At 46.4% G+C, this 26711-nt stretch overlaps 3 protein-coding genes across 3 annotated transcripts; 2 read left to right on the top strand and 1 right to left on the bottom strand.

Annotated features, from left to right (window-relative positions):
• The first annotated feature begins 10139 nt into the window (after nucleotides 1-10139).
• Nucleotides 10140-11893, top strand: LOC123148985 (60S ribosomal protein L22). The gene has a single exon (XM_044568519.1). The coding sequence runs from the start codon at nucleotides 10271-10273 to the stop codon at nucleotides 10982-10984; it is 714 nt and encodes a 237-aa protein (XP_044424454.1). The 5' UTR covers nucleotides 10140-10270; the 3' UTR covers nucleotides 10985-11893.
• Nucleotides 11894-11965: 72 nt separating this feature from the next.
• LOC123148982 (protein CYCLOPS) lies at nucleotides 11966-15749 on the bottom strand. Its single transcript, XM_044568517.1, has 11 exons — nucleotides 15515-15749; nucleotides 15105-15151; nucleotides 14559-14696; nucleotides 14430-14478; nucleotides 14288-14340; nucleotides 13540-14186; nucleotides 13322-13368; nucleotides 13194-13239; nucleotides 12947-12995; nucleotides 12600-12728; nucleotides 11966-12502 (listed from the first exon to the last, which is right to left on the bottom strand). The coding sequence occupies exons 1-11, from the start codon at nucleotides 15707-15709 to the stop codon at nucleotides 12382-12384; spliced, it is 1521 nt and encodes a 506-aa protein (XP_044424452.1). The 5' UTR covers nucleotides 15710-15749; the 3' UTR covers nucleotides 11966-12381.
• A 3915-nt stretch (nucleotides 15750-19664) lies between these two features.
• On the top strand, nucleotides 19665-22278 carry LOC123151939 (superoxide dismutase [Fe] 1, chloroplastic). Its single transcript, XM_044571567.1, has 8 exons — nucleotides 19665-19924; nucleotides 20230-20445; nucleotides 20518-20712; nucleotides 20794-20965; nucleotides 21073-21191; nucleotides 21390-21416; nucleotides 21502-21525; nucleotides 21610-22278. The coding sequence occupies exons 1-8, from the start codon at nucleotides 19769-19771 to the stop codon at nucleotides 21880-21882; spliced, it is 1182 nt and encodes a 393-aa protein (XP_044427502.1). The 5' UTR covers nucleotides 19665-19768; the 3' UTR covers nucleotides 21883-22278.
• The last annotated feature ends 4433 nt before the right edge of the window (nucleotides 22279-26711 follow it).

Here is a 26711-nt window from a genome sequence, read left to right as displayed (position 1 = left end):
TCTCTCGTAGTGCTTGGCGAAGCCCTGCTGGAGTCCCGCGCTCCTCCAACACCACCACGCTATCGTGCTGCTGCTGGACGGAGTCTTCCCCAACCTCTCCTTCTCCCCTTCCTGGATCAAGGCGTAGGAGACGTTACCGGGCTGCACGTGTGTTGAACGCGGAGGCGCCGTTGTTCGGCGCTTAGATCGGAATCAACCGCGATCTGAATCGCTGCGAGCACGGCTCCTTCATCCGCGTTCTTGCAACGCTTCCGCTTAGCGATCTAAAAGGGTATGTAGATGCACTCCCCTTCCCCTCGTTGCTAGATTACTCCATAGATTGATCTTGGTGATGCGTAGAAAATTTTAAATTTCTGCTATGATCCCCAAGAGTGGCATCATGAGCTAGGTTTATGCGTAGTTTCTATGCACGAGTAGAACACAAAGCAGTTGTGGGCGTCGATATTGTCAATTTACTTGTCGTTACTAGTATTATCTTGATTCGGCGGCATCGTGGGATGAAGCGGCCCGGACTGACCTTACACGTACGCTTACGTGAGACTGGTTCCACCGATTGACATGCACTAGTTGCATAAGGTGGCTAGCGGGTGTCTGTCTCTCCCACTTTAGTCGGATCGGATTCGATGAAAAGGGTCCTTATGAAGGGTAAATAGAAATTGGCATATCACGTTGTGGTTTTCGCGTAGGTAAGAAACGTTCTTGCTAGAAACCTATAGCAGCCACGTAAAAACTTGCAACAACAATTAGAGGACGTCTAACTTGTTTTTGCAGCATATGCCTTGTGATGTGATATGGCCAAAAGGATGTGATGAATGATATATGTGATGTATGAGATTGATCATGTTCTTGTAATAGGAATCACGACTTGCATGTCGATGAGTATGACAACCGGCAGGAGCCATGGGAGTTGTCTTAATTTATTTATGACATGCGTGTCAACATAAACATCATGTAATTACTTTACTTTATTGCTAAAGCGTTGGCCATAGTAGTAGAAGTAATAGATGACGAGACAACTTCAAGAAGACACGATGATGGAGATCATGGTGTCATGCCGGTGACAATGATGATCATGGAGCCCTGAAGATGGAGATCAAAAGGAGCAAAATGATATTGGCCATATCATGTCACTATTTGATTGCATGTGATGTTTATCATGTTTTACATCTTATTTGCTTAGAACGATGGTAGCTTAAATAAGATGACCCCTCACTAAAATTTCAGGAAAAGTGTTCCTCCTAACTGTGCACCGTTGCGAAGGTTCGTTTTTTCGAAGAACCACGTGATGATCGGGTGTGATAGATTCTAACGTTCGAATACAACGGGTGTTGACGAGCCTAGCATGTACAGACATGGCCTCGGGACACATGCGAAACACTTAGGTTGACTTGACGAGCCTAGCATGTACAGACATGGCCTCGGAACACGGAAGACCGAAAGGTCGAACATGAGTCGTATAGAAGATACGATCAACATGAGATGTTCACCGTTGATGACTAGTCCGTCTCACGTGATTATCGGACACGGCCTAGTCGATTCAGATCATGTTTCACTTAGATGACTAGAGAGATGTCTATCTGAGTGGGAGTTCATTAAATAATTTGATTAGATGAACTCAATTATCATGAACATAGTCTAAATTGTCTTTGCAAATATGTTGTAGATAAATAGCTCACATTGTAGCTCCCTGTTTCAATACGTTCCTAGAGAAAGATTAAGTTGAAAGATATTGTAAGCAATGATGCGGACTAGGTCCGTAGTCCGAGGAGTGTCCTCACTGCTACACAGAAGGCTTACGTCTTTGATGCACCGCTCGATGTGCAAACCCCTACAACATCGTCTGTGGATGTTGTGAACACCTGACAGACACATCCTGATGACTACTTGATAGTTTAGTGCACCATACTTTACGGCTTAGAATCGGGATTCCAATGATGTTTTGAACGCCATAGAACATATGAGATGTTCCAAGAGCTGAAATTGGGATTTCAGGCTGATGCCCGTGTTGAGAGGTGTGAGACCTCTGACAAGTTCTTTTGCCAACAAGATGGAGGAAAATAGCTCAGCTAGTGAGCATATGCTCAGAATGTCTGGGTGCTACAATCACTTAAATCAAGTGGGAGTTAAACTTCCAGATAAGATAGTGATTGATAGAGTTCTCTAGCCACTATCACTAAGCTACTAGATCTTCGTGATGAACTATGACATGCAAGGGATGGAGTTGATCCCGGAGCTGTTCGCAGTGCTTAAGACCGCAAAAGGTAGAAATCAAGAAGGAGCATCAAGTGTTGATGGTTTAACAAGACCACTGGTTTCAAGAAGGGCAAGGGCTAGAAGGGAAACTTCATGGATGGCAAACCAGTTGCCGCTCCAGTGAAGGAACCCAAGGTTGAACCCAAACCCGGGACTAAGTGCTTCTATTGTAAGGGGAACGGTCACTGGTAGCGGAATTACCCCAAATGCATGGTAGATAAGAAGGCTGGCAACTTCAAAGTATATACGTGTTATTAATGTGTACCTCACTAGTACTCCTGGTAGCACCTGGGTATTGGATACCGGTTCAGTTGCTATTATTGGTGACTTGAAGCAAAAGCTACGGACTAAACGGAGACTGGCTAAGGGCGAGGTGACGATGTGTGTTGGAAGTGTTTCCAAAGTTGATGAGATCACCATCGCACGCTCCATCTGCCTTCGGGATTAGTTATCAGGTGTCTACGTTGAGCATGAATATGATTAGATCATGTTCATTGCAATACGGTTATTCATTTAAATTAGAGAATAATGGTTATTCTGTTTACATGAATAATACCTTTCATGGACATGCACCCTATGTGAATGGTTCATTGAATCTCGGTCGTGGTAATACACATGTTCACGCCAAAGGATGTAGAGTTAATAATGATAGTACCACTTTCTTGTGGCACTGCCGCTTAGGTCATATTGGCGTAAGATGCATGAAGAAACTCCATGTCGATGGATGTTTGGAGTCACTTGATTTTGAATCGCTTGACACATGCGAGCCATGCCTCATGGGAAGGATGACTAAGACCCCGTTTTCAGGTACAATGAAACGGGCAAGTGACTTGTTGGAAATCATACATGCTGATGCGTGTGATCCAATGAGAATTGAAGCGTGCGGTGTATATCGCTATTTTCTCATCTTCACTGACGATTTGAGTAGATATAGGTATATTTACTTAATGAAGCACAAGTCTGAAATGTTTGAAAAGTTCAAGCGATTTCAGAGTGAAGTTAAGAATCATCATAACAAGAAGATCAAATTCCTACGATCTGATCAATGAGAATTTCTGAGTTATGAGTTTGGCAAACACTTAAGACATTGTGGAATTGTTTCACAGTTGAAGCCACCTGGAACACCACAGGGTAATGGTGTGTCCGGACGTCGTAATCGAACCTTATGAGATATGGTGTGATCTATGATGTCTCTTACCGATCTACCGCTATTATTTTGAGGTTATGCACTAGAGACAGCTGCATTCACTTTAGATAGGACACCCATATAAGTCTGTTGAGACGACGCCGTATGAACATTGGTTTGTCAAGAAACCAAAGTTGTCATTTCTTAATGTTTGGGGCTGCGATGCTTAAGGCATCAGCCGGAGAAGCTCGAACCCAAAGCGGACAAACACATCTTCATAGGATACCCAAAGGTGACAGTTGGGTATACCTTCTATCTCAGATCCGATGGAAAATTGTTTGTCGCTAAGAACGGGTCCTTTCTCGAGAAGGAGTTTCTCTCGAAAGAATTGAGTGGGAGGAAGATAGAACTTGATGAGGTTGTCGAACCTTTACTTCAACCAGAGAGTGATGCAACACAGAAAGATGTTTTCTGTGGAGCCTACGCCTGTTGAATATGAAGTTAATGATAGTGATCATGAAGCTTCGGATCAAGTTGCTATCGAACCTCGTAGGTCGACAAGGATATGTACTACTCCTGAGTGGTATGGTAATCCTGTCTTAGATATCATGTTGTTAGACAACAATGAACCTACGAGCTATGGAGAAGCGATGGTGGGCCCGTATTCTGACAAATGGTTATAAGCCATGAAATCCGAGATAGGATCCATGTATCAGAATAAAGTATGGACTTTGGTGGACTTGCCCGATGATCAGCGAGCCATTGAGATAAATGGATCTTTAAGAAGAAGACGGACGTGGGCGGTAATGTTACCGTCTATGAAGCTCGACTTGGGGAAAGAGTCTTTTCACAAGTTCAAGGAGTTGACTACGATGAGAATTTCTCACCCGTAGCGATGCTTAAGTCCGTCGGAATCATGTTAGCATTAGCTGTATTTTTAGATTATGAAATCTGACAGATGGATGTCAAAAACAAGTTTTCTTACCAGTTTTCGTAAGAAAGAGTTGTATGTGATACAATCAAAGTTTTGTCGATCCTAAGGATGCTAAAAGGTATGCTGGCTCCAGCGATCCTTCTATGGACTAGAGCAAGCATCTCGGAGTCAGAATATATGCTTTGATGGAGTGATCAAAGCTTTTAGGTTTATACAATGTTTGCTAGAAACTTGTATTTACAAGAAAGTGAGTGGGAGCACTACAACATTTCTAATAAGTATATGTGGATGACATATTGTTGATTCGAAATGATGTAGAATTTCTGGAAAGCATAAACGGTTGTTTGAAGAGTGATTTTCAAAGGAAGACCTGGATAAAGCTGTTTACATATTGGGCATCAGGATCTATAGAAGTAGATCAAGACGCCTGATGATACTTTCAAAGAACGCACACCTTGACATGTTTTTGAAGGACTTCAAAATAGATCAGTCAAAGAAGGGGTTCTTACCTGAGTTGTAAGGCGTGGAGTTGAGTAAGACTCAAAGCTTGACCACGACAGAAGAAAGAGGAAGGACGAAGGCCGTCCCCTATGCTCTTGTCATTGGCTCTATACGGTATGCCATGCTGAGTACCGCACCTGATGTGTGCCTTGCCACATGTCTGGCAAGAGGGTACAAAGGTGATCTAGGACCGGATCACCAGATAGCTGAAGGAAATATGCCCTAGAGGCAATAATAAAGTTATTATTTATTTCCTTATATCATGATAAATGTTTATTATTCATGCTAGAATTGTATTAACCGGAAACATAATACATGTGTGAATACATAGACAAACAGAGTGTCACTAGTATGCCTCTACTAGACTAGCTCGTTAATCAAAGATGGCTATGTTTCCTAACCATGAACAAAAGACTTGTTATTTGATTAACGAGATCACATCATTAGTTGAATGATCTGATTGACATGACCCATTCCATTAGCTTAGCACCCGATCGTTTAGTATGTTGCTATTGCTTTCTTCATGACTTATACATGTTCCTATGACTATGAGATTATGCAACTCCCGTTTGCCGGAGGAACACTTTGGGTGCTACCAAACGTCACAACGTAACTGGGTGATTATAAAGGAGCATTACAGGTGTCTCCAAAGGTACATGTTGGGTTGGCATATTTCAAGATTAGGATTTGTCACTCCGATTGTCGGAGAGGTATCTCTGGGCCCTCTCGGTAATGCACATCACATAAGCCTTGCAAGCATTGCAACCAATGAGTTGGTTGCGAGATGATGTATTACGGAACGAGTAAAGAGACTTGCCGGTAACGAGATTGAACTAGGTATTGGATACCGACGATCGAATCTCGGGCAAGTAACATACCGATGACAAAGGGAACAACGTATGTTGTTATGCAGTCTGACCGATAAAGATCTTCGTAGAATATGTAGGAGCCAATATGGGCATCCAGGTCCCGCTATTGGTTATTGACTGGAGATGTGTCTCGGTCATGTCTGCATTGTTTTCGAACCGTAGGGTCCGCACGCTTAACGTTACGATGACAGTTATTATGAGTTTATGCATTTTGATGTACCGAAGTTAGTTCGGAGTCCCGGATGTGATCATGGACATGACGAGGAGTCTCGAAATGGTCGAGACATAAAGATTGATATATTGAAAGCCTATGTTTGGATATCGGAAGTGTTCCAGGTGAAATCGAGATTTTACCGGAGTACCGGGAGGTTACCGGAACCCCCCGGGAGCTATATGGGCCTTAGTGGGCTTTAGTGGAAAGGAGAAAGGGGCAGCCCAAGGTGGCCGCGCGCCTCCCCCCTCCCCTAGTCCTATTAGGACTAGGAGAGGTGGCCGGCCCCCCTCTCTCTCTTTCCCCCCTCAAGGAGTCCTATTCCAACTAGGATTGGGGGGTGGAATCCTACTCCCAGAGGGAGTAGGACTCTCCTGGCGCGCCCCCCTTTGGCCGGCCAGCCCCTCCCCTTGGATCCTTTATATACGGAGGCAGGGGGCACCCCTAGACACATAAGTTGATCCTTGAGATCGTTCCTTAGCCGTGTGCGGTGCCCCCTGCCACCATATTCCACCTCGATCATATTGTAGCGGTGCTTAGGCGAAGCCCTGCGACGGTAGAACATCAAGATCGTCACCACGCCGTCATGCTGACGGAACTCCTCCCCGACGCTTTGCTGGATCGGAGCCCGGGGATCGTCATCGAGCTGTACGTGTGCTAAGAACTCGGAGGTGCCGGAGTAACGGTGCTTGGATCGGTCGGATCGGGAAGAAGACGTACGACTACTTCCTCTACGTTGTGTCAACGCTTCCGTTGCGATCTACAAGGGTACGTAGATCATACTCTCCCCTCTCGTTGCTATGCATCACCATGATCTTGCGTGTGCGTAGGAATTTTTTTGAAATTACCGCGTTCCCCAACAATAGCGGTCAAAATTGTCCTTAGAGGAATAAGGAAACATTTCTCGGTTATGGAGGTGATAAAGAGTTCAACGTAAAGAGTTACGTCGATGCAAGCTTAACATGTATCCGGATAGCTCTGAGTAGAGATACCGGATACGTATAATGGAGCAACAATTTGGAATAGCTCCAAGTGGAACGTGGTAGCAGCATCTACGATATGACCTAAAGTTTTGCGAAATACATAGGGATCTGAATATGGCAAGACCCGTTGACTACAACCTCTCTCACAAGCATAACATGATCAAACCCAGAACTCATTGAGTATTAATCACATAGTGATGTGAACTAGATTAGTGACTCTAGTAAACTCTTTGGATGTTGGTCACATGGCGATGTGACCTGTGAGTGTTAATCACATGAAGATGTGAACTAGATTATTGACTCTAGTGCAAGTGGGAGACTGTTGGAAATATGCCCTAGAGGCAATAATAAATTAGTTATTATTATATTATATTTCATTGTTCATGATAATCGTTTATTATCCATGCTAGAATTGTATTGATAGGAAACTCAGATACATGTGTGGATACATAGACAACACCATGTCCCTAGTAAGCCTCTAGTTGACTAGCTCGTTGATCAATAGATGGTTACGGTTTCCTGACCATGGACATTGGATGTCGTTGATAACGGGATCACATCATTAGGAGAATGATGTGATGGACAAGACCCAATCCTAAGCCTAGCACAAGATCGTGTAGTTCGTTTGCTAAAGCTTTTCTAATGTCAAGTATCATTTCCTTAAACCATGAGATTGTGCAACTCCCGGATACCGTAGGAGTGCTTTGGGTGTGCCAAACATCACAACGTAACTGGGTGGCTATAAAGGTGCACTACGGGTATCTCCGAAAGCGTCTGTTGGGTTGGCACGAATCGAGACTGGGATTTGTCACTCCGTGTAAACGGAGAGGTATCTCTGGGCCCACTCGGTAGGACATCATCATAATGTGCATAATGTGACCAAGGAGTTGATCACTGGATGATATGTTACGGAACGAGTAAAGGGACTTGCCGGTAACGAGATTGAACAAGGTATCGGGATACCGACGATCGAATCTCGGGCAAGTACTATACCGCTAGACAAAGGGAATTGTATACGGGATTGATTGAATCCTTGACACCATGGTTCATACGATGAGATCATCGTGGAGCATGTGGGAGCCAACATGGGTATCCAGATCCCGCTGTTGGTTATTGACCGGAGAGTTGTCTCGGCCATGTCTGCATGACTCCCGAACCCGTAGGGTCTACACACTTAAGGTTCGATGACGCTAGGGTTATAGGGAAAGTATGTACGCGGTTACCGAAAGTTGTTCGGAGTCCCGAATGAGATCACGGACGTCACAAGGAGTTCCGGAATGGTCCGGAGGTAAAGATTAATATATAGGAAGTATGGTTTTGGCCACCGGAAGTGTTCCGGGCATCACGGGTAGTGTACCGGGACCACCGGAGGGGTTCGGGGGTCCACCGGAAGGGGCCACGGGCCCCGGAGGCATACATGGGCCAATAGTGGGAAGGGACCAGCCCCTAGGTGGGCTGGGGCGCCTCCCACCAAGGCCCAAGGCGCCTCCAAGAGGGGAGGGGGGCAAACCCTAGGGCAGATGGGCCCTAAGGCCCACCCTAGGTGCGCCTCCCCCTCTCCCCCTTGTGGCCGCCACCCTAAATGGGATCTAGGGCTGCCGCACCCCTTGGGGTGGGAACCCTAGGTGGGGACGTAGCCCTCCCTCTCCCCTATATATAGTGGAGGCAAAGGGGCAGCCCAACACACGATTTGATCTCCCTGTTGGCGCAGCCCTATCCCTCTCCCTCCTCGTCTCTCGTAGTGCTTGGCGAAGCCCTGCTGGAGTCCCGCGCTCCTCCACCACCACCACGCCGTCGTGCTGCTGTTGGACGGAGTCTTCCCCGACCTCTCCTTCTCCCCTTGCTGGATCAAGGCGTAGGAGACGTCACCGGGCTGCACGTGTGTTGAACGCGGAGGCGCTGTTGTTCGGCGCCTAGATCGGAATCAACCGCGATCTGAATCGCTGCGAGTACGACTCCTTCATCCGCGTTCTTGCAACGCTTCCGCTTAGCGATCTACAAAGGTATGTAGATGCACTCCCCTTCCCCTCGTTGCTAGATTACTCCATAGATTGATATTGGTGATGCTTAGAAAATTTTAAATTTCTGCTACGATCCCCAACATCTATATGCACACAAAAAAAGTTATGTAAGAAAAATAACTTTTTCTTTGGTTTGTGCAAAAAATAAAAAAACGTGTCATAAAACGCTTTTTAGAAGCACTGGAATTTGTTACTTTTGTGGAGGCAAAATAGAAATAGATTTTTCTCACAAAACTTTGTGTCGCGCACACATGTTTTGAAGATGCATGAGTGAAAATTTCTTTCGAATTTTTTTTGACATTTTAAAACGTGTTTAGAATGCATTTTTTTAAATAGGTTTATATGACCATGCGTGTAGGACGTGCCCTCTCCAACTTTAGTCGATTTTTAAGTTCTTCTTATATGACTCTATTCTCACCGGGACAAGTTTATGTAGTAATTATGTTTTTAAAACTAAAATATAAAGGTAAATGATTTTTTGTCTACCACAAATGAATACATGACTTGGATAAAAACAAAGATACAACAGCGGCCCCACCTATGCGCGCGCGCACACACACAAAGAGAGATGGATGAGTTAGGAAACTTCTCAAGCAGGGCCCAGTCGCATAAATATGAGTGAGAATGAAACGGCCTGGCAAGCAGAAGGGGGCTCCCGCATATAGCTGGCCAAACGGGTCAAGCCAATTAGGCCAGCCCACGAGCACACCGACATGACCCACCATGGGCCAGGCACGACACGGGGTAAACGTGCCTTGCCCGGCATGCAGAACGCCCTGGGCCGTGCTTGGGCTGCTAGGCTGAGCACACGGGCCGGCACGACACTGCAAGATTATCCTTTTTTTTTTGTATATATCTCTATATGGCCAAATACTGGCCCAGTAGGAAAAAATAGGTCAAAAACAAATGCCCAATAGGCCAAACAGTAGGCGGGCCAGCGTGCCTGGTGTGCTGGCGGGCCGGCCCGATTACCAGTTGGGCCGTGCCTGGACTGCAGGCTGCAGCACACGGGCCAGCACGGCACGGCACGGGCCGGCCCGATTGCCAGGCATGATTACAATGGGCCGGGCCGGCCCGTTTGGTCAGGTCTGCTCCCGCATCCCGCCATTTCCATTTCCCCACCGCCGCGCCAAATTATTTTACCGCCATTTTCTTGGCGCCAAACCCCCCCTCTCTCTGCTCCATTTCCTGCCATGCGCGCCTCTTCTTCCACCTATAAACGCCCTCGCCGGCCCCTCTCTCTCTCTCATCCATCCTCACCGCCGCAATCCTCAACTCCCCACCTTCACCCAGATCCACAGAGCAGCAGAGAGATCGCCGGAGTATCAGGCCGAGGAAGAAGACAGTTCAGCCAGCCCGATCTCAAGTCACCATGGTGGTCGCGCTCGGCCCCGGCAGGTTCTACGGCGGCGGCCTCCCGCGCCCGCGCGTCTTCCCCGGCGACCGCGTCGACCCGCCGGCGCCCGTCACCGACGCGCTCCTCTGCTGGGCGCGCGACGCGCACTGGTCCATGGGCGGGCTCGGCGCCAAGCGCCTCCGCCTGCAGGGCCGCATCGAGGGCAACCTCGTCAAGCTCCGCCGCACCGCGCGCCGCGACGCTTGGGTCTCCGCCAAGTCCGCCAAGTCCAAGGTCCGCGCTGCGGGGCACGGGCCTGCCCCTGCCACCCTCGACGACGCGCTCGGCTCCGACGACGACGACTCCGAGGACGAGGCGGAGGTCGCGGCCCAGGAGAAGGCGATGCGGCGCGAGGTGGTGGATTACGACGAGGACTCCGAGTCCGGTGAGTCCGAGGGCGAGGGGGTGCCGCTCGTCACCATCGCCGCCGCCGCCAAGAGGAAGCGCGTCAGGAAGCTCTCCGACGAGTTCGACCGCATAGCCGCCGCGCAGCTGGAGGGCGGCGCGAAGAAGAAGCCGCTGAGGAAGAAGGCTGCTGCTCCTGCTCCGGCCGCTGAGGCACCGGCGAAGAAGTCGCTGAAGAGGAAGGCGGTGGCGCCGGCGGCTGGGGCTGCGGCGAGGACCTCACCGAAGAGGAAGGCTGCTGAGGCGCCGGCGGCAAGGAGGACCTCGCCGAGGTCGAAGCACTGATGGATAGGTGCTCGTTTCCATTTGCAATCCCTGTTCTTGGTTCGTCAGATCGGTGGCTCTAGCGATTGTGGTATGATCTCGGAGATGCAGTATGCTGTGTGTTCGTTGAAATGCTTGAATGGAATCTAGTTTCATGTCTCTATGTATGAATCAAATCCCTCAAAATGTGTCTGATCAAACCTGAGTTATCCTGAAATATAGTTCCTGTACTGATGTCTGAAAAATCTTCCTAAAATAGCAATTTCTGTATTGAGTGTGGTCTGGAGATGCGACTGATTGCTGCGTGTTCTCTTAATCTCTTTCAAACGTAATGTAATGTTTTCTTTCTATATCTGAATCAAGTCCCTCAAGCATCGTCTGATCAACCCTGAAACAATATGTTATTGAAGGGAAACCCTGAAATAATTTAGCAGTTCCTCTACTGAGTTCTGAAAGTGTTCGATGCTGTTTCTTACATTTTGTTTATCAGTTCAACTGAAGCTATGATGTGATTTGCAAAATGAATTCAAGTGCAATTCCCTATCTGTTGTTGCTAACTGAGATCTGAAAGTGTTCCTTTTATTGCTTATGTTTGATGCTATGTCTAGTAACATTTATGTTTTCCCAGGTCAGAAGCACTGATGGTGTTCGTTCCATGTGCAATTCCAGTTCTTGGTGTGTCAGATTGGTTGATCCAGCGATTGAGGTGTGATCTTTGAGATGCCGTATGTTTGTTGAAATGCTGGAATGAAAAGTAATGCCATGTATAAGAATCAAATCCCTCCAGAAATATGCCTAATCAAACCTGAAATATCCTGAAACAATTGTTCCTGTACTGAGATATGAAAATCTTCCTAAAATAACAGTTGCTGTAATGAGTTGTGGTCTTGGAGATGCATTGCTGTGTGTTCATCGAAATGTTGGAACTAAGTAATGCCATGTTTCTTTCTATTTCTATCAAATCCCTTAAGTATTGTCTGATTAACCCTGAAATAATATAGTAGTTCCTGTACCGAAGATCTGAAAGTGTTCGATGCTGTTTCTTCCATTTTATTTATCAGTTCAGCTGAAGCTATCATCTGAATTGCAAACTGAATTCAAATGCAATTCCCAATCTGTTGTTGGTGCTGAGATATGAAAATCTCGTGTTTCTTGCTTATGTTTGATGCCACTTCTAGTAACATTTTCTTTGATCAGTTGAAACTACTACCATATGAATTGCAATCTGGATTAAGATGCAATTACCAATCAGTTCTTGTTGATACTAGTACATGTTAAAGATTACAATAGGAACATAGAACGAAAAGAATGGTACATTCAGACCATCAACTATAATTGGGTGTATATCTGTATCTAGTGAGCAGGGACTCTTTCCAAGTCCACTGCTATTAGTTTATAAAGCCGGAAGGGCTAGGCGATCATGCCGTGGAGTCGGAGGCCATTCGTTCGATCTCCTCTATCAGCCTCTCCTTCTCTTCCGCCATGTCCTCGTTTTGCTTCTGAAGATCCTCGATCTGCTTCGTCTGTTCTGAATCCTTCCTGCAATTAGATCAGACATTTGGGATAATTGGGCAATCTGAAGTAAAAACCAGGCTAGTGAAATCATGCCAGCAATGTGATTTGAGATTGTACTCACCGGTTCATGAATGACAAGTTAAGCTTTAGTGACCTGACCTCCTTCTCTAGGTTTTCGCAGCGCTTGAGGACCGCTTGCATGTCAGTTGGTATTACCGGGGTCGAACTTCTTTCCTTTGCTTCTGCCATTCTGAACCATAAGAAGTCATTAATAACATGATCGAGGTTCTGGTGTTCAATATGGAATGGTCAATGAAGTATATAGAACTTTGATTAAGAGGAGTCATTTGGATAGGGGCACATGCCTTAAATTGGTTCTTGCCTTTTGGTAATCAGTCATGTCAGCAGGAAATAATATTACATATAGATTAAATGTATAATAAGTATAACCAAATTGCATAGACATACTTGCGTGTGCGCTCAACCCTGCGTTTCTTCGTAGGATCTCCTCTATCAACTGCAAAAGTTAACAAGTTAGAGCTTTCAGTGATTAAATAGCAGATGACGTAGCACTACGCAAGGTGGAGCATATTATCTTTCAATAGCCCTATGTTTCATCTAATCTACAAACATGTGCCTAGAAAGAACTTTTTACAGTCATCATATAAATGCCGAAGATTTGGTGCCAAAAAGAACATCTTGCTGTTTCATTTACCTGCTTGTTCTGATGAGATGGATCCCATTCGTGTCAGGGCCACTCTCTGTCAATGAGTAAAATGAACAGATTAGCATATGTCATGAGAGGAATTTTTCGACATTTCTGAAATATGAATCAGGTATTACCTTTCTTTCATCCTTCAAATTATCTTTTAGTACCTTCTCTCTGTAATCTGCACATTGTTGACATTATACATTCAGTGTTATTCACCCATGGCACAATGATAACGACAATTCTAAAATACAGTAGATCCCAAGAAATATTTGACATCCATTGTACTGCCTAATAGATGATCATTTATGTGGCAAGATATAGCTTGGCAATAAGTGTATAATTGAAGTACCTTTGCTGTTTGATCTGCAGTCAGCTGTTCCATTTGCAACATTTTTCCTAGTGCTCTCACACATAGACAATGATTGCCCCATAGGACGTAGCTCATCACATACTTCAAAACCGGCTGACTGAGCCGTCAGAGCATTAGACGATCCACTCTGTGAAGGTTCACGAGACGCTGCACTGATCCAAATCTGGCCTGCGGGGGCAACAAAGTTCTCAGCATTTGGTTCTGTGGGCCTCTCGACTTCAGGAAGCATCAGGGAGTCCTGAACATGTCCATTGGTCACCAAGGGGAACATATCTGTTCCTCCAAGAATGTTGTGTTGAAACTGCTGGTTGTCGTAAAACCCAAAAGGGTTGCCATGTGGCATGTCTCTGTTGGCAGGGCTACTGAGCTTCTTACGCTCGAGCGTATCCTTGAGCATGCTCACCACTGATGTAACAGTATCTTGTGCAAGCATATGAGGATTGTCCAAGGGGGAAGTCGATGAACATGAAGGAGATACAAATGTCGAAGTCTGAAGTGGAGTGCTGCCCATTGGGGTACTATTTGCTGCATTTGTGTTGGTAAAATCTAATCTCAATTGGTTTGCTGCTCTCATAGTTCCTGTAGTTATTGGTGACACATTACTTTGCATTGCAGCATATCGCCTCCTGCAAAAGATGGCTGGGTTTGAGAAATAATGGAATGAAGAATCATAAAGTTGTGCTACAGAAGGTAATAATGCACATGTAATTGGTGATTCAATTCATGCCTCAGTTCTGAAGATCTGCTTCTAGTCATTGGTTGAGTGCAGTGAAACCAGGTCTGCTTATGAACAAATACCGCCTTTTATCCATTAGAATATTATCCATGTAGCTGTAATAATCAAGTAACTGGGTGATGAGATAGCTAACCTTTGCCAAAAGTAGATCACTGGCTTGCATCCCTTTCTCTGCTGCATTCCTGGTGTATGATAAACAAATAAGTTGGAGATTGCATAAATCCCTGACTATAAGGTGATGCTGGTTCATAAGATACATTACTTGAGTGGTTGCTGGTTATGGTTATTCGTGTATTCAGGAGGAACTGCACAATTCTCAGGGATCAAGTTGTCGGCGAGAAAATTTTGTCGAGCAATGTCATGTTGTTGATTAGGAAAGGCACCTGCCTCTGATGACAACCTGCATAAATATAAATTGTTATGATGTAGCACTAACCGTCAGTTTCGACAGGCAGTGCCATGCTAATGTCTCTCGGTGCAAAGTTCAGCATCATTTACATGCTAGATAGAAGAAAGAAGCTCCATGGACATGCATAATCACAACGAAGGATGACTAACGTGTGATTCCTAACCATTGCTTGTGTTTGTATTATCTTCTTATAGGTGCTTCCTGTATTGACGCGTGTAAGATTTGGGTGCCTAAGGTTATGTACTTTCTCTTGATTCAGCTACTTTTGCAAAGCCTTTGTAACATATTCAGTTGCTGAAATTGATTATATAATTTTCACTTTTTGTAACACAGTTATTTATTCATCAACTCACATATCACCCAATACAATTAACCCTGCACTCTTTATCAGCATCATACCTAGATGGTTGTCGAGGCCGATTATTCAGGTGACTAAAGCCTGGAATCTGCGAATAAAGAATCAAGAACTTTAGGTGATAGATTTCAAGCAAAAAGATCAACCTGGCATAGTAAATCATAATCATTAACTCCAAAACAATCCTAGAATTTTTTTTATGTAATATTAAACAATAAATGACTAGCGAGTGATCTTCATTAGTCTAAGAAATTTTCTTCAACATGATATAGGTTTCACTTTGCATGCACAGAGAGGAAAAACTGGCAGGAAACTTCAACTTTTTTTTTCTCAAAAGGAGAAAGCGTCAAGATGATGCTGGTCTTACAATCCGAAAACCCCAAAAGAGATACCAGAAAGAACACAAAGCAAATGAAAAGTAAAAGAAAGTGCTTGAAACTCTCAGAATTCTTGCCTCTCCATTCATCAGCCAGCTGTTGAACAACTCCTCGCTGTCTTCTCTGAAGCTCTGTGTCATGTTTCTGAACCCCATCATCTCCATGCTCGGCGGTGCTGCCACTCCGATCGAGTTCTCCATCACCGCCTTGAGGAAGATCTCCTCGCTGGTGTTCCTGAACAGGTCAGACAGACCCCGGCCCTCCATCTCCATGAACTCCTCCTCAGCTCACCTCACCTCACCTCTGCTGATGATTGACTGAAATAGTTCCTAAAAGCTGTCTTTAGTACTAGTGCACTTGTTATGTGGAACAAATAAGATATTGTAAAATAGAATCCCACCTAAAACACTCATTAAACTAAGAAACGGTACTTGGCAGAAGAACTCAGGCACACAAGACACTAGGCTAATTTAAAAACTGCGATAGCCTGACACTAAACTAACTGATTGGGGTATCTTCCCTGCAGTCAGAGGCAAAGATTCCATCCTTCTCATTTTTGTCTCATCAGTGGAAAGAACTGGGCTCTGTAGAATTTGTCTGCTTACCCGTCGAAGAACAGGTGTACCCTAGGAGGCTTACATCAGGCGGGTATGAACACGGAAACTGCACGCGATTTCAAATGGATGCTCTTTTGACCATGGTCTGCAAAATTGCAACACAAAGGTCAGACAAATCTTCTATAGGTGCTCTTGGAATATTCTTTTTAAGTGATAGTTTTTTCTCCCAAGTCATCAAACGTTTCTATGATTAGTATTATCATTGTGTTCTTAATTTTCTTTTCCCCAAATGGTTTAATAAAATAGCAATTTGCTGCCAGGGGGTGACAGCATGAAGGATGACGCATGCTGACATAATATAATGCAGGATTTGCAAGAAGTGGATGGCCAGTCCCCAGGATCTCATCACAGGCTTACAAGGTAAAACAACTCTCATCTTGTTTAGTCGTTGATGCGTGTTGGTTGGCGCCTTGACGGCGATGGCCTTCTGGACATTTCTGCTGCCACTGTCAATTACTTATTGTTGCTACTAACTACTAACTAAATCACAACTGTATGATTGGGTGGGTAATCAGCAGACGCCTTGCAAATTGCCTGTTTTAAAATTAACTGCAGACATATTAACCGGTGCAGAAGAAAGTAATAACATGGTTACGCTCACTGTCAAAGTAAAAGTATGATATTACACTGATACTGACCTTAATGGCCCCATTGCCATTTACAGGAGGGCTTTGACCAAGTTCTCTATCGACCATCCATCCAGATACGTTCATCATTGATGGCGAGGCTTCTTTAGGTGGCGTGCCAGTGTCACCGGTGATCGATGCCGTGGCGGCTGCAGAAGAGTATCATTGAAACAGACTTCACCTATGTTTATAATAGCTGTTGTCCATTGTTGTGATCGCTGGCAGCCGACCCTGCCGGCGCACGGCCGCGCTTCGCCGCCAACGGCCCGGGATGATTGAAGAAATCTTTTCGCAGAAAATTTCTTACCGCTGGAGAAATCTTCTGAGCAAGTGATGCAAGAACAGATAAGAAAAACTGGAATACAAAGTTCAGCCAAAGATTCCATTCTTCTCATTTTGTCTCATCAGTGGAAGAACTGGCCTCTGAAGAGCAGGTGTACCCTAGAAGGCTTACATCAGGCAAGTATGAACCAAAAATTGCAACACAAAGATCAGACAAATCTTGTATTGGTGCTTTGGGAATATTCTTTCTAAGCACTATATTTTTCTCCAACATATCAAACCTTTCTATGGTTAGTAGTACAACTGCATTCTTAATTTCCCCAGTGGTTTAATATAATACTCACTCTGTCCCAAAATAAGTGTCTCAACCTTAGTACAACTTTGTACTAGAGTTAGTACAAAGTTGAGACACTTATTTTGCGAGAGAGGGAGTACTAATTTGTTGCTAGGTGGGGGTGACAATATCAATGACTCATTGATGATCCATGCTGACATAATATAATGCAAGATTTGCAAGAAGTGGATGGCCATTCCCCAGGATCTCATCACAGGCCTACAAGGTAAAACAACTCTTGTCACTACTAACTAATTCAACTCTAAAAATTTGAAAATCTCCCTGATGTTGTAATGCATACATCATCACTTCATTGACGATTGGGTTGTAGGAAACCCCCTGCAAATCGCATGTTTTAAAATCAACTGCGAGAGTGTTAACTGGTGCAGAAGAAAGTAATAACATGGTTACACTCACTGTCAAAGTAAAAAGTATAATTGCGTTGATAGTCTGACACTGACCTCAACGGCCTCATTACCGTTTAGAGAAGAAGAGTTTCTGACCAAAGATCTGCCTTGACCGTCCCTCCAGTCCAGGTACATCCATCACTGACGGTGATGTTTCATTAGGTGGCGCGTTGGCTTCCTCGGTGATTGATGCCGCGGCGGACGCAGAAGAGCGCCGTGTGTTTGAAAGCGAAACCTCGTCTATGTATGTTTGTTAATTATAGCTGGCCCCCATCATTGTGAACGCCGGCGCACTGACGGACGCGCTTCGCCGCCGATGACCCGGGACAGTTGAAGAAATCTCGTCTGAGAAAGCTTCTCATGAGTCATGGGTGGCTGGAGAACTCATCGGAGCAGCAGGCGAGGGAAGTTTCTCATGTCTGGCTGGACTGGAGACATCTTCAGTGCAGGCGATGGAAGAACAGGCAAGGGAATAGAATCAGTTTAAAATGGATTTCTTATTATAAAGAAAAAAAAAGGAACCAGGTCCACAAGTTGTGCAAATTACATTCACAGGAACTACTAGTGCTTATTACAGACATGTTATTCCATGACCAGCTTCATGACATCGGGGCAGCCGGCGACCAGTGTGGAGACCGGGCTCTTCATCTCTTTCTTCCGTGCTCGCATCGCTCTAGTCTTCGCAAGCCAGTGTGGACACTGGCCTCAGGCTTTCTCATTTTCCTTTCTAAAGGTTATCTCTGGTCATGATTCTGTTGTTGAAGACAAGCCAGAGAAAATGTGAATGTGAGGTGCTACTCTTATTTCCACATAACAGGGATATACACAGGAGTAACACCTCTATAATTGGTTACTGCACGCAAAGAGCTAGTGGAAGAAACTCCAGAGCTCTCGTATTGCCAGACTAGGGAATCACTCTCCTCAGAGAGGACAATACTATGAACTATAGCTTCCAAGTCAAACCACAGGCTCATCATAGTATGAGTATCATTAGAAGTCCTTCTGAAAGGAGAGCATGAGATCGATCCATCCCAAACCTGCTTAATAGTTTTCCCCTTCTATCTTCTCTGAGCATATATCCTTTTAACCCAGGCCCCTAGCAAATAAATGTTTTAAGTTATGGATGCTTGGGATACCCAAACCCTCATAATCTTTTTTCATAGCAACTAGAGGCCAGTTGGCTACATGAATTTTCCTATGCCCCTCAAAATCATTCCATAGGCAGTTAGCCACACTAGTAGAAAAAAGGCCTTTAGTCCCGGTTCTTGAACCGGGACTAAAGGGTCGATACTAATGCAAAATCGCAACAGAAAGATCAGACAAATCTTCCATAGGTTCTCTTGGAATATTCTTTCTAAGCATTATTTTTTTTCTCCAATACATCAAACGTTTCTATGCTGACAAGTATCATTTTATCTAAGAAAGTAATAACATGGTTACACTCACTGCGATGTTTCGTTAGGTGGCGCGTCCGCGTCATCGGCGGCGGCGATCGATGCTGCGGCGGCCGCGGAAGGGCGCCGTCTGTTTGAAAGCGAAGCCTGGGCTGGGCTGTGCTGTGTATGTTTATTATAGCTGGCGCACGTCGCTGTGACCGCCGGCGGCCGACCCCTGCCGGCGCACTGACGGATCACGGACGCGCTTCGCCGCCGATGACCCGGGACGGTTGAAGAAATCTTGTTGCAGAAAGGGTTCCCATGGCTTGCTGGCTGGAGAAATCTTCAGAGCAGCAGGCGAGATGCAAGAACAGGCAAAGGAATCAAATTGGATTGTTAAAAAGTCTTCAATCTTGCTGAAGCTGGGCGCCGGCGTTTTATTTTTCCCGCTAAAGAGTGGCTAAAGCGGAGACTTGGAATTACGCCTTCAGCTGAGAATTTTGTTCGCTGGGCCGTAATGGACTGCGTTTGGCACTGTTTTCTGTCCTATGCCACGGCTTCAGGCCCATCTGAGCCCACCGAGAAGCAACAACAGTCCACAACCCAAACCCAAACCCCTATCCCCTCCTCTGCTCCTTCCCCCACTCTCGGTCAGTCACCTCCTCCTCTCCCCAAGCTCGCGACCGTCCATGGTGTTCGCCGCGCCGGCAGGGGTGGGAGGCCGCCCCCTCTCCCTCGCTCTCCCCGCCTCCAGCTCGGCCCCCTTCCTCCTCCGCGACGGCGGCGACTCCCCGCAGCGTGGGAGGCTGCGCCGCCTCACCTTCCCACGGAGAGGAGGCGCCAGGGTAAGCTCCGCACCCGGCCAGCTCTCGTTGCTTCCCCCCTCCCCCCATGCTCCTCATCTTGATTATATTACTGTCATGACCCCTCGTTCGATTCTTCTCGACACTCTAAGAGCAAGATTACTGTCATTTTCGTCCTTTGGTTTCAGTTACAGAAATGAACTTCTGTGTTGGAGTTACAACAGCTCTGTGCCTAGATTAGAATGTATCGTGCCACCATTCTAGATTTCAGTTGTCCTTTCCAGCTTCTGTAGATGTTTGGTTTGATTTTGGTGCGGTGTAGTGACTGTATTTACATATGTGACTAGGGAGATAGCCGGGGGAGATGGAATTGCCACATAACTCGCTGTGCCGGCGAGGCGAATGTGGTGACCGAGGATGATACGGCGAATGTTTCTGCTGATGCCGCTGCGGACAAAGCCGCCGATGCCATCGGCGATGGCGCGGATGTGCTGGAGTCCTTGAACCCTGACAATGCTGATTCAGTTGCCTGGATAAAGCAGCAGCCTCTCCCTTATCCTTCAGTAAGTACAGAAGTAATGATTCACAAACATTGGTGCCGGGAACGGGGTGACGGACAACGGGTTGCAATGCAGGATGCTCTGGAGCCATACATAAGCAAGGAGACGGTGGCGCAGCACTGGGGAGTTCACCAGCACATGCACGTGGACAGGCTCAACGGCATGATCGGCGGCAGCGAGTGGGAGCGCATGTCGATTGGGCAGATGATGCTTGCCTCGTTCAACGAGGGCAGGGAGCCACCCCACGCTCCCTTCTTCCATGCCGCACAGGTAGCATTCCATGCTGTTTCGAACCATCCTTTGTGGCTTGCGTATGCTTGAGATCCCTAATTCTTGGGCCATGTTATGTAGGTATGGAACCATGATTTCTACTGGCGATCGATGAAGCCTGGCGGTGGAGGCAAGCCCCCCGAACGGCTTCTGAAGTTTATAAACAGAGACTTCGGATCCTATGACGGCATGATCAAACAATTCATGGATGCCGCGCTAACTCAGTTCGGTTCTGGATGGGTTTGGCTTTCTTGTAAGTGATGCTTAAACCCACATTTGTTAGCTGCGTGTACCAGATTCAAAACTTGCTCCATGTGGTGTGAATGTGCTGGACTGAACTCTGCTTTGTAACTGGTTCAGACAAGGGGAGCAAGTTACCTCATGTGAAGTCAAAAAGCCCAATCCCATCTGACAACTATGGTAGGCTGGTCATCTCAAAGTCTCCAAATGCTATCAATCCTCTTGTCTGGGGCCACTCTGTGAGTATTTACCTGCAACTGTGTTTCCCTACATAATCATGCAGTGTATACCATGTACTTATTCTTGAAGCTTTGTATGGTTTCTTGTTATTTGTTCCTTTGACAAGAAAATATTTTTATTTAAAATCTGTTGTCTCTCCCATGCATATTATATTCGACAGCGATCTGATATTTTTATCTGTCTATTCTTGTTGGCAGCCACTCCTTGCGATTGATGTTTGGGAGGTACGTATGCACATTTCATATTCTTTTCCATGCATTTCCTTAATAAAAGGTAACTTTGCTAACCAATTATCTGTCTTGGGAACAGCATGCCTACTACCTGGATTATGAGGTTAGATGTCAATGGTGCTCATGATTTCTAGTGGTTATACTTGCCATATCCGCTACTTAGTGTGTTCTTGTTACATGACTGCAGAATCGAAGGGCTGAGTACGTCTCTGCAGTTCTAGAGAAGCTCGTGTCATGGGAAATGGTGGAGTCCAGGCTCCGGAAAGCTGTTCTGCGAGCAATAGAGAGAGACGGCCACACCAGCCCGAAGCAGCGAAGGAAGCAACTTCTGTCTCAGGCTAGAAGCCGCGTTGGGGATGCAAGCACCAGCGGTGAGGCAAGAAGGCGACCAAGAAGTAAGGATCAGCAGGCCCCTTCCAGCGTGACAATGGTGCCAGCAGGCGAGGCAGTACCGAACTGAGCCATGATCCCATGAGGTTGACAACCAGTAGCACGGGTAGGCAGCTAGAGCAGCATGTCCAAAATCCTCTAGAATGGTAGTCTCTGAAGAACGTGCGCATCGCACTACAGGCGTCACTTTGCTTCCTGCTGACCGTTGTAGCACGATTTGCATGCGGTAGTTTTTGTCGATGTTTGTCGAACAGGAGTGTATTAGTATCTCTGTACCGCTTGAGCAACACGCAACAATGCTGGATAGGCTGAATTTTGGTAAGTAGCCTCAGGGTTTGATGTCCTGTATTTGTTTAGAGATAGGCTTAGGAGGTAGGCACTTGGGACTCTGGTCTTTGTAGAAGAGGAATCAGAGTTTCTGTCCCCTTTTGGATCATAAATATCAGCAATTTCCTTTTGATGCTCACAAGATTGTTCCTCCTAATCGGGTCCAACTGAGAAGAGGAATCATTTGGTCCATCTACCCAACTATATTGCCGCCAGATGTCCAGATGTCTGTGTTATGGATCCATGCATCCAGATCCATCCATCCATGTTGATCTATCTGTCCATCTATATGCAATCAAGCAACCCAACCGAGGACAAGATTCATTTGGCTGGCAAAAAGAGAGCGGGACGATTTGGCGGATTAATCCCTTCTATTTGATTGATCAGGATCTAGTTCTTTTTTTGTGCGAAATTTTAATTTGGTCTTAAGTGTGTGGGTATTTATAGTTGAAATTACCTGTTTTATGGCAGGGAAAACGTTTTCATCAGTGAAGTCTATTTAGAACCCTGAGAATGTAGAGCACGACGCAAATGAACCCTGACTTTTAAATCCCTGAAATCCATACCCCGACCTTCCTGATCCCGGTCGTTTTTGACCTTTAGGTTGTATCCAAACAGGGGGATTTCTACCTGGCCAGAGAATAGATGGGATCAAGGTGAGTCATCTACCTGCAGCAGGTGGGTCTCATGGCCGCCTGGCTTGCTCTGCAGGCTCCCGCACCCAGCGCATGCCCTCTATGTATGACACTATCGTCTATCCTTTGGACCTGCCGCCGGCGACCTCAAGCACGCATGCGGGAGCAACTTCAACCAGCGACAATGCGCCACCGCCATAGTGCAAGGCCAGCCATAAAGCTGGTGCCAAAGCCTCCAGCCTCCGCCGATCGAGAAGAGGAGGCTCGGGCATCGCGTGGCGTCCGATGGCGTGTCCACGACGGTGCAGCTCCTTACGGAGGCTCGTCACAGCCTACGGGTGCCCCAGCACAACACTGTTGGCTCGCACGCCGGCGATGACCATGGCCGTCTCCGCCTTGAAGACACTGCGCATGTGCACCTGAGCGGGGACGGGGCTGCAGAAGCGGCAGCAGCGACCCTGACCATCTCGTCGACGTCGTTGTTCCGTCATGGCACGAAAGTTTCTACAGATGGAAGCAGGCAGCATCCATCTCCATGGGGTTGCAGGTTGCTTCTGGTCCAGGGCACGCAGCCACCATGTTCGGTCCAGCACATTGCAGCACGCGCATAGCCAAACGCTGGCGCGCTCGCGGCCAAGGCCGGCGTCCTGCATGCCTTCTCGAACTCTGCTGCCGCGGCCAAGCTGTTCGACGAAATGCCTAGTCGCTGCTGTGTCAGACAAGACGCACATACAAGCTAGCTTCAAACCTACGGAGCTGATTGATTCCGGCCGGATTCGTACTCAACACATACGAACATGTAGGTCCGATTTGATTGCAACAAGAGCTAGTTTCACGTGGAACAATTGCTCCTCCGACATGCCGCTCTCCAGCTCACCTTCTGTCGCCACCCGGTGTGAGCAGCAGCGCACTCCAAGCCGAACGACGGCGGCCAGCGGGGCCAACGGCGAACAGCGGCGCGCCCGTAGTCCGCGTCTCCGCGGAGAACCTGCGCGTGGTGTCGGTCGAGAGAAGCGCATGGAGTGGTGGCGGCGGTGAGTAGCTGGATCAGCGGTGTGGGCAGGCTTCGAGGCCATGCACTGCCCCATCCTAGGTGCATGTCTTTAATTTGCAATCCCACCATCCCAGGATGCCACGTCAGCAAATCCAGTTTTAAACAGATGGAAGGGTGATTACAACCGGGATCGAAAACTTCAGGGTATGGACTTCAGGGATTTAGACGTCGGGGTTCATTTGCGTCGTGCTCTACATCCTCAGGGTTTAAAACAGACTTCACTCTTTGAAATGTATGCCATAGTTCTATATATCGAGCAAAAGCATGTTGCCCGTATTGTAAATATTTTTCTCCATATGTTTCATCTTTTATGTGATACATGCATTTCTGGTCTCTATATAATTTAGAGAAAAGTATCTTTTCCGTTCCTTAATTAATTGCGAAGTGTGGAATTCGTCCCTGAATTATGAAACCGATAACATGCACCTGAAGCTAGTGATGGCGCTCAAGGAAGTGAACGCAGAGCTGCACGCTGAAGAAACGCGACGAAGCCTGGTTCGACGATCAGCCGGCCGGACTCGCCCAAAAACGAGGGAGACGGGAAAGCCTTCCCAAAATAGCCGCAATCGTCCCCAAGCCCGCTCCGCGCCACCCACGCCGCATGCCGCTCGACCGTCCGTCGCCACCACCGCCGGAGCATCGCGACGTCCTCGGCCGCCCCCCAAGAATAGCCGGCGTGCTCCGCATATAAAGCTACACACGACGACCGCGCAAGCAAACAAGCATCCATCGCCAAGGCACCTCCAGCTCCCAAGCACCCAGCAAGCCAACCAGCCACATGGCTCGCGCCCTCTTCATCGTCGCGCTCCTCCTGGCCGCCGTCGTGGTGGCGCCGTTCGCGCAGGCGCGCAACGTGGTCACGGAGGACAAGAAGGCCGCCGCGAAAGAGGAGAAAGAGGCTGAGTCGCCGGCGCCCTCGGCTGTCTCGCCCGCCGAGGGGCCCGCCTCCGAGCCCTCCGCGGGTGCGCCCGAGCCTAGCAGCTCTGGCTGAGCGGCCTACCCGCCCCCGGCCTGGCCGCGGGACAGAGATCGGTCTACGAGTGGACCACTCATCCGTCCGCGGATGATAGATCTGTGTAATGTGTTGTGTGGTTTATTTTTCAGGGTACATACATGAGTGTCAATGTTTTTGATAGAATATTGCTTTGTCAACATTTCATGAAATTTCTGACGCTCAATGTGTTCCACTTTCTAACCAAGGTTGTGTCAGAGGTCTTAAGAAATTTTATGGATTGTTCCAGCTTTAGATATACTAGTATTTTAGTAATTCCACTTTCTGCCCCTTAAGTTTCAGGTTTGTGACAAATATTACTCCAAATCAATTTTCAAAAGTATTATAAACATTATTAATAATATTCTCATCATAAAGCTCAAATAAATCCTCAATATCACAAGAAGCATCATAATTAACTCCCCAATCATGATCATCATAATAAATAGTAAGCATAATAAAATCATCTTCAATAGTGCCTCATCAAGTGCATCATCTTCATCACTTGATTCATAAAGATTATCATGTTTGTTAGAATAATTTTTTTCTTTTATAGCTTTTCTTCATTAGTAGGGGGCAAAAAATATCATGCCTGGTACCCGCAGACCAAACAGGGCAGTGTAACACTTTCACAGAAGTATCCCAATGAGTAATCGTCCCAACAAAGAGCGGATGAGAGTATTTATGAAGGCGTCTCTGTCACACACAAGGTGTCACAGTTCTTGTGTGAAGTATTGCTTGAGCTTCTGCAAATACTATTAATGTCCTGGGTAAACGATAAACTAAAGTATGCTAGTAAACAGAGGATTTAAAGGTGACTACTAAATAACTAATTAAAGTAAATAACAAGAGCTTAAAATGTAAATGGTGTTTCCTACAATGAAGAGATTAAGTGTGGAGAGATTTTTGTTCATGGTAAGAATATATGAATTGTGCCAGTATGACGATAATACCAATTACTTTGTATTGTACTCATAATATTTTGAGCATACTCATGTGACTGCTAGCGCGCCTAGGTCACATGCTGCAACATACAGGGGTAGAAAGCACTATACAAATAAGAATGTTCTTACTGTTGTTGACTTTGATATGAAGTTCACATATGGGTTAGCTGGCTGTGGGAAGGATTAGCCCATGATAGTAACATTCTATCTGACAACATGGCTCAAGCTAATGGCATTAATATCCCCGATGACAAGTTCTACCTAAGAGATGCTGGCTATGCATGTCGCCCTGGTGTTTTTTCACCCTTCAAGAAAACCATGTACCATCTGAACGAGTTCTCTTCTAGTTTCTATCCTAGTGCTGCATAGGAATTGTACAATCTCATACACTTAAGCCTTAGAGTTACGGTTGAGAAGGAATTTAAAGCTTTGAAAATAGATTTAAGATCCTAAATCAGAAGCCATTCCACACTTTCCCCTCCCAGATTAAGCTTGTCCTTGCATGTTGTATCCTCCATATCTGGACCCTATAATGGTTTTGTTGGGGAACGTAGTAATTTCAAAAAATTTCCTACGCACACACAAGATCATGGTGATGCATAGCAACGAGAGGGAAGAGTGTGTCCACGTACCCTCTTAGACCGAAAGCGGAAGCGTTAGCACAACACGGTTGATATAGTCGTACGTCTTCACAATCCGACCGATCAAGTACCGAACGTACGGCACCTCCGAGTTCAGCACACGTTCAGCTCGATGACGTCCCTCAAACTCCGATCCAGCCGAGCTTTGAGGGAGAGTTTCGTCAGCACGACGGCGTGGTGATGATGATGATGTTCTACCGACGCAGGGCTTCGCCTAAGCACCGCTACGATATTACCGAGGTGGACTATGGTGGAGGGGGGGCACCGCACCCGGCTAAAAGATCAATGATCAATTGTTGTGTCTCTG

Source organism: Triticum aestivum, chromosome 7A (genome assembly GCF_018294505.1).
Source record: "Triticum aestivum cultivar Chinese Spring chromosome 7A, IWGSC CS RefSeq v2.1, whole genome shotgun sequence".
Taxonomy (NCBI): Eukaryota; Viridiplantae; Streptophyta; class Magnoliopsida; order Poales; family Poaceae; genus Triticum; species Triticum aestivum.
This window is presented reverse-complemented; position numbering and strand designations above follow the sequence as displayed.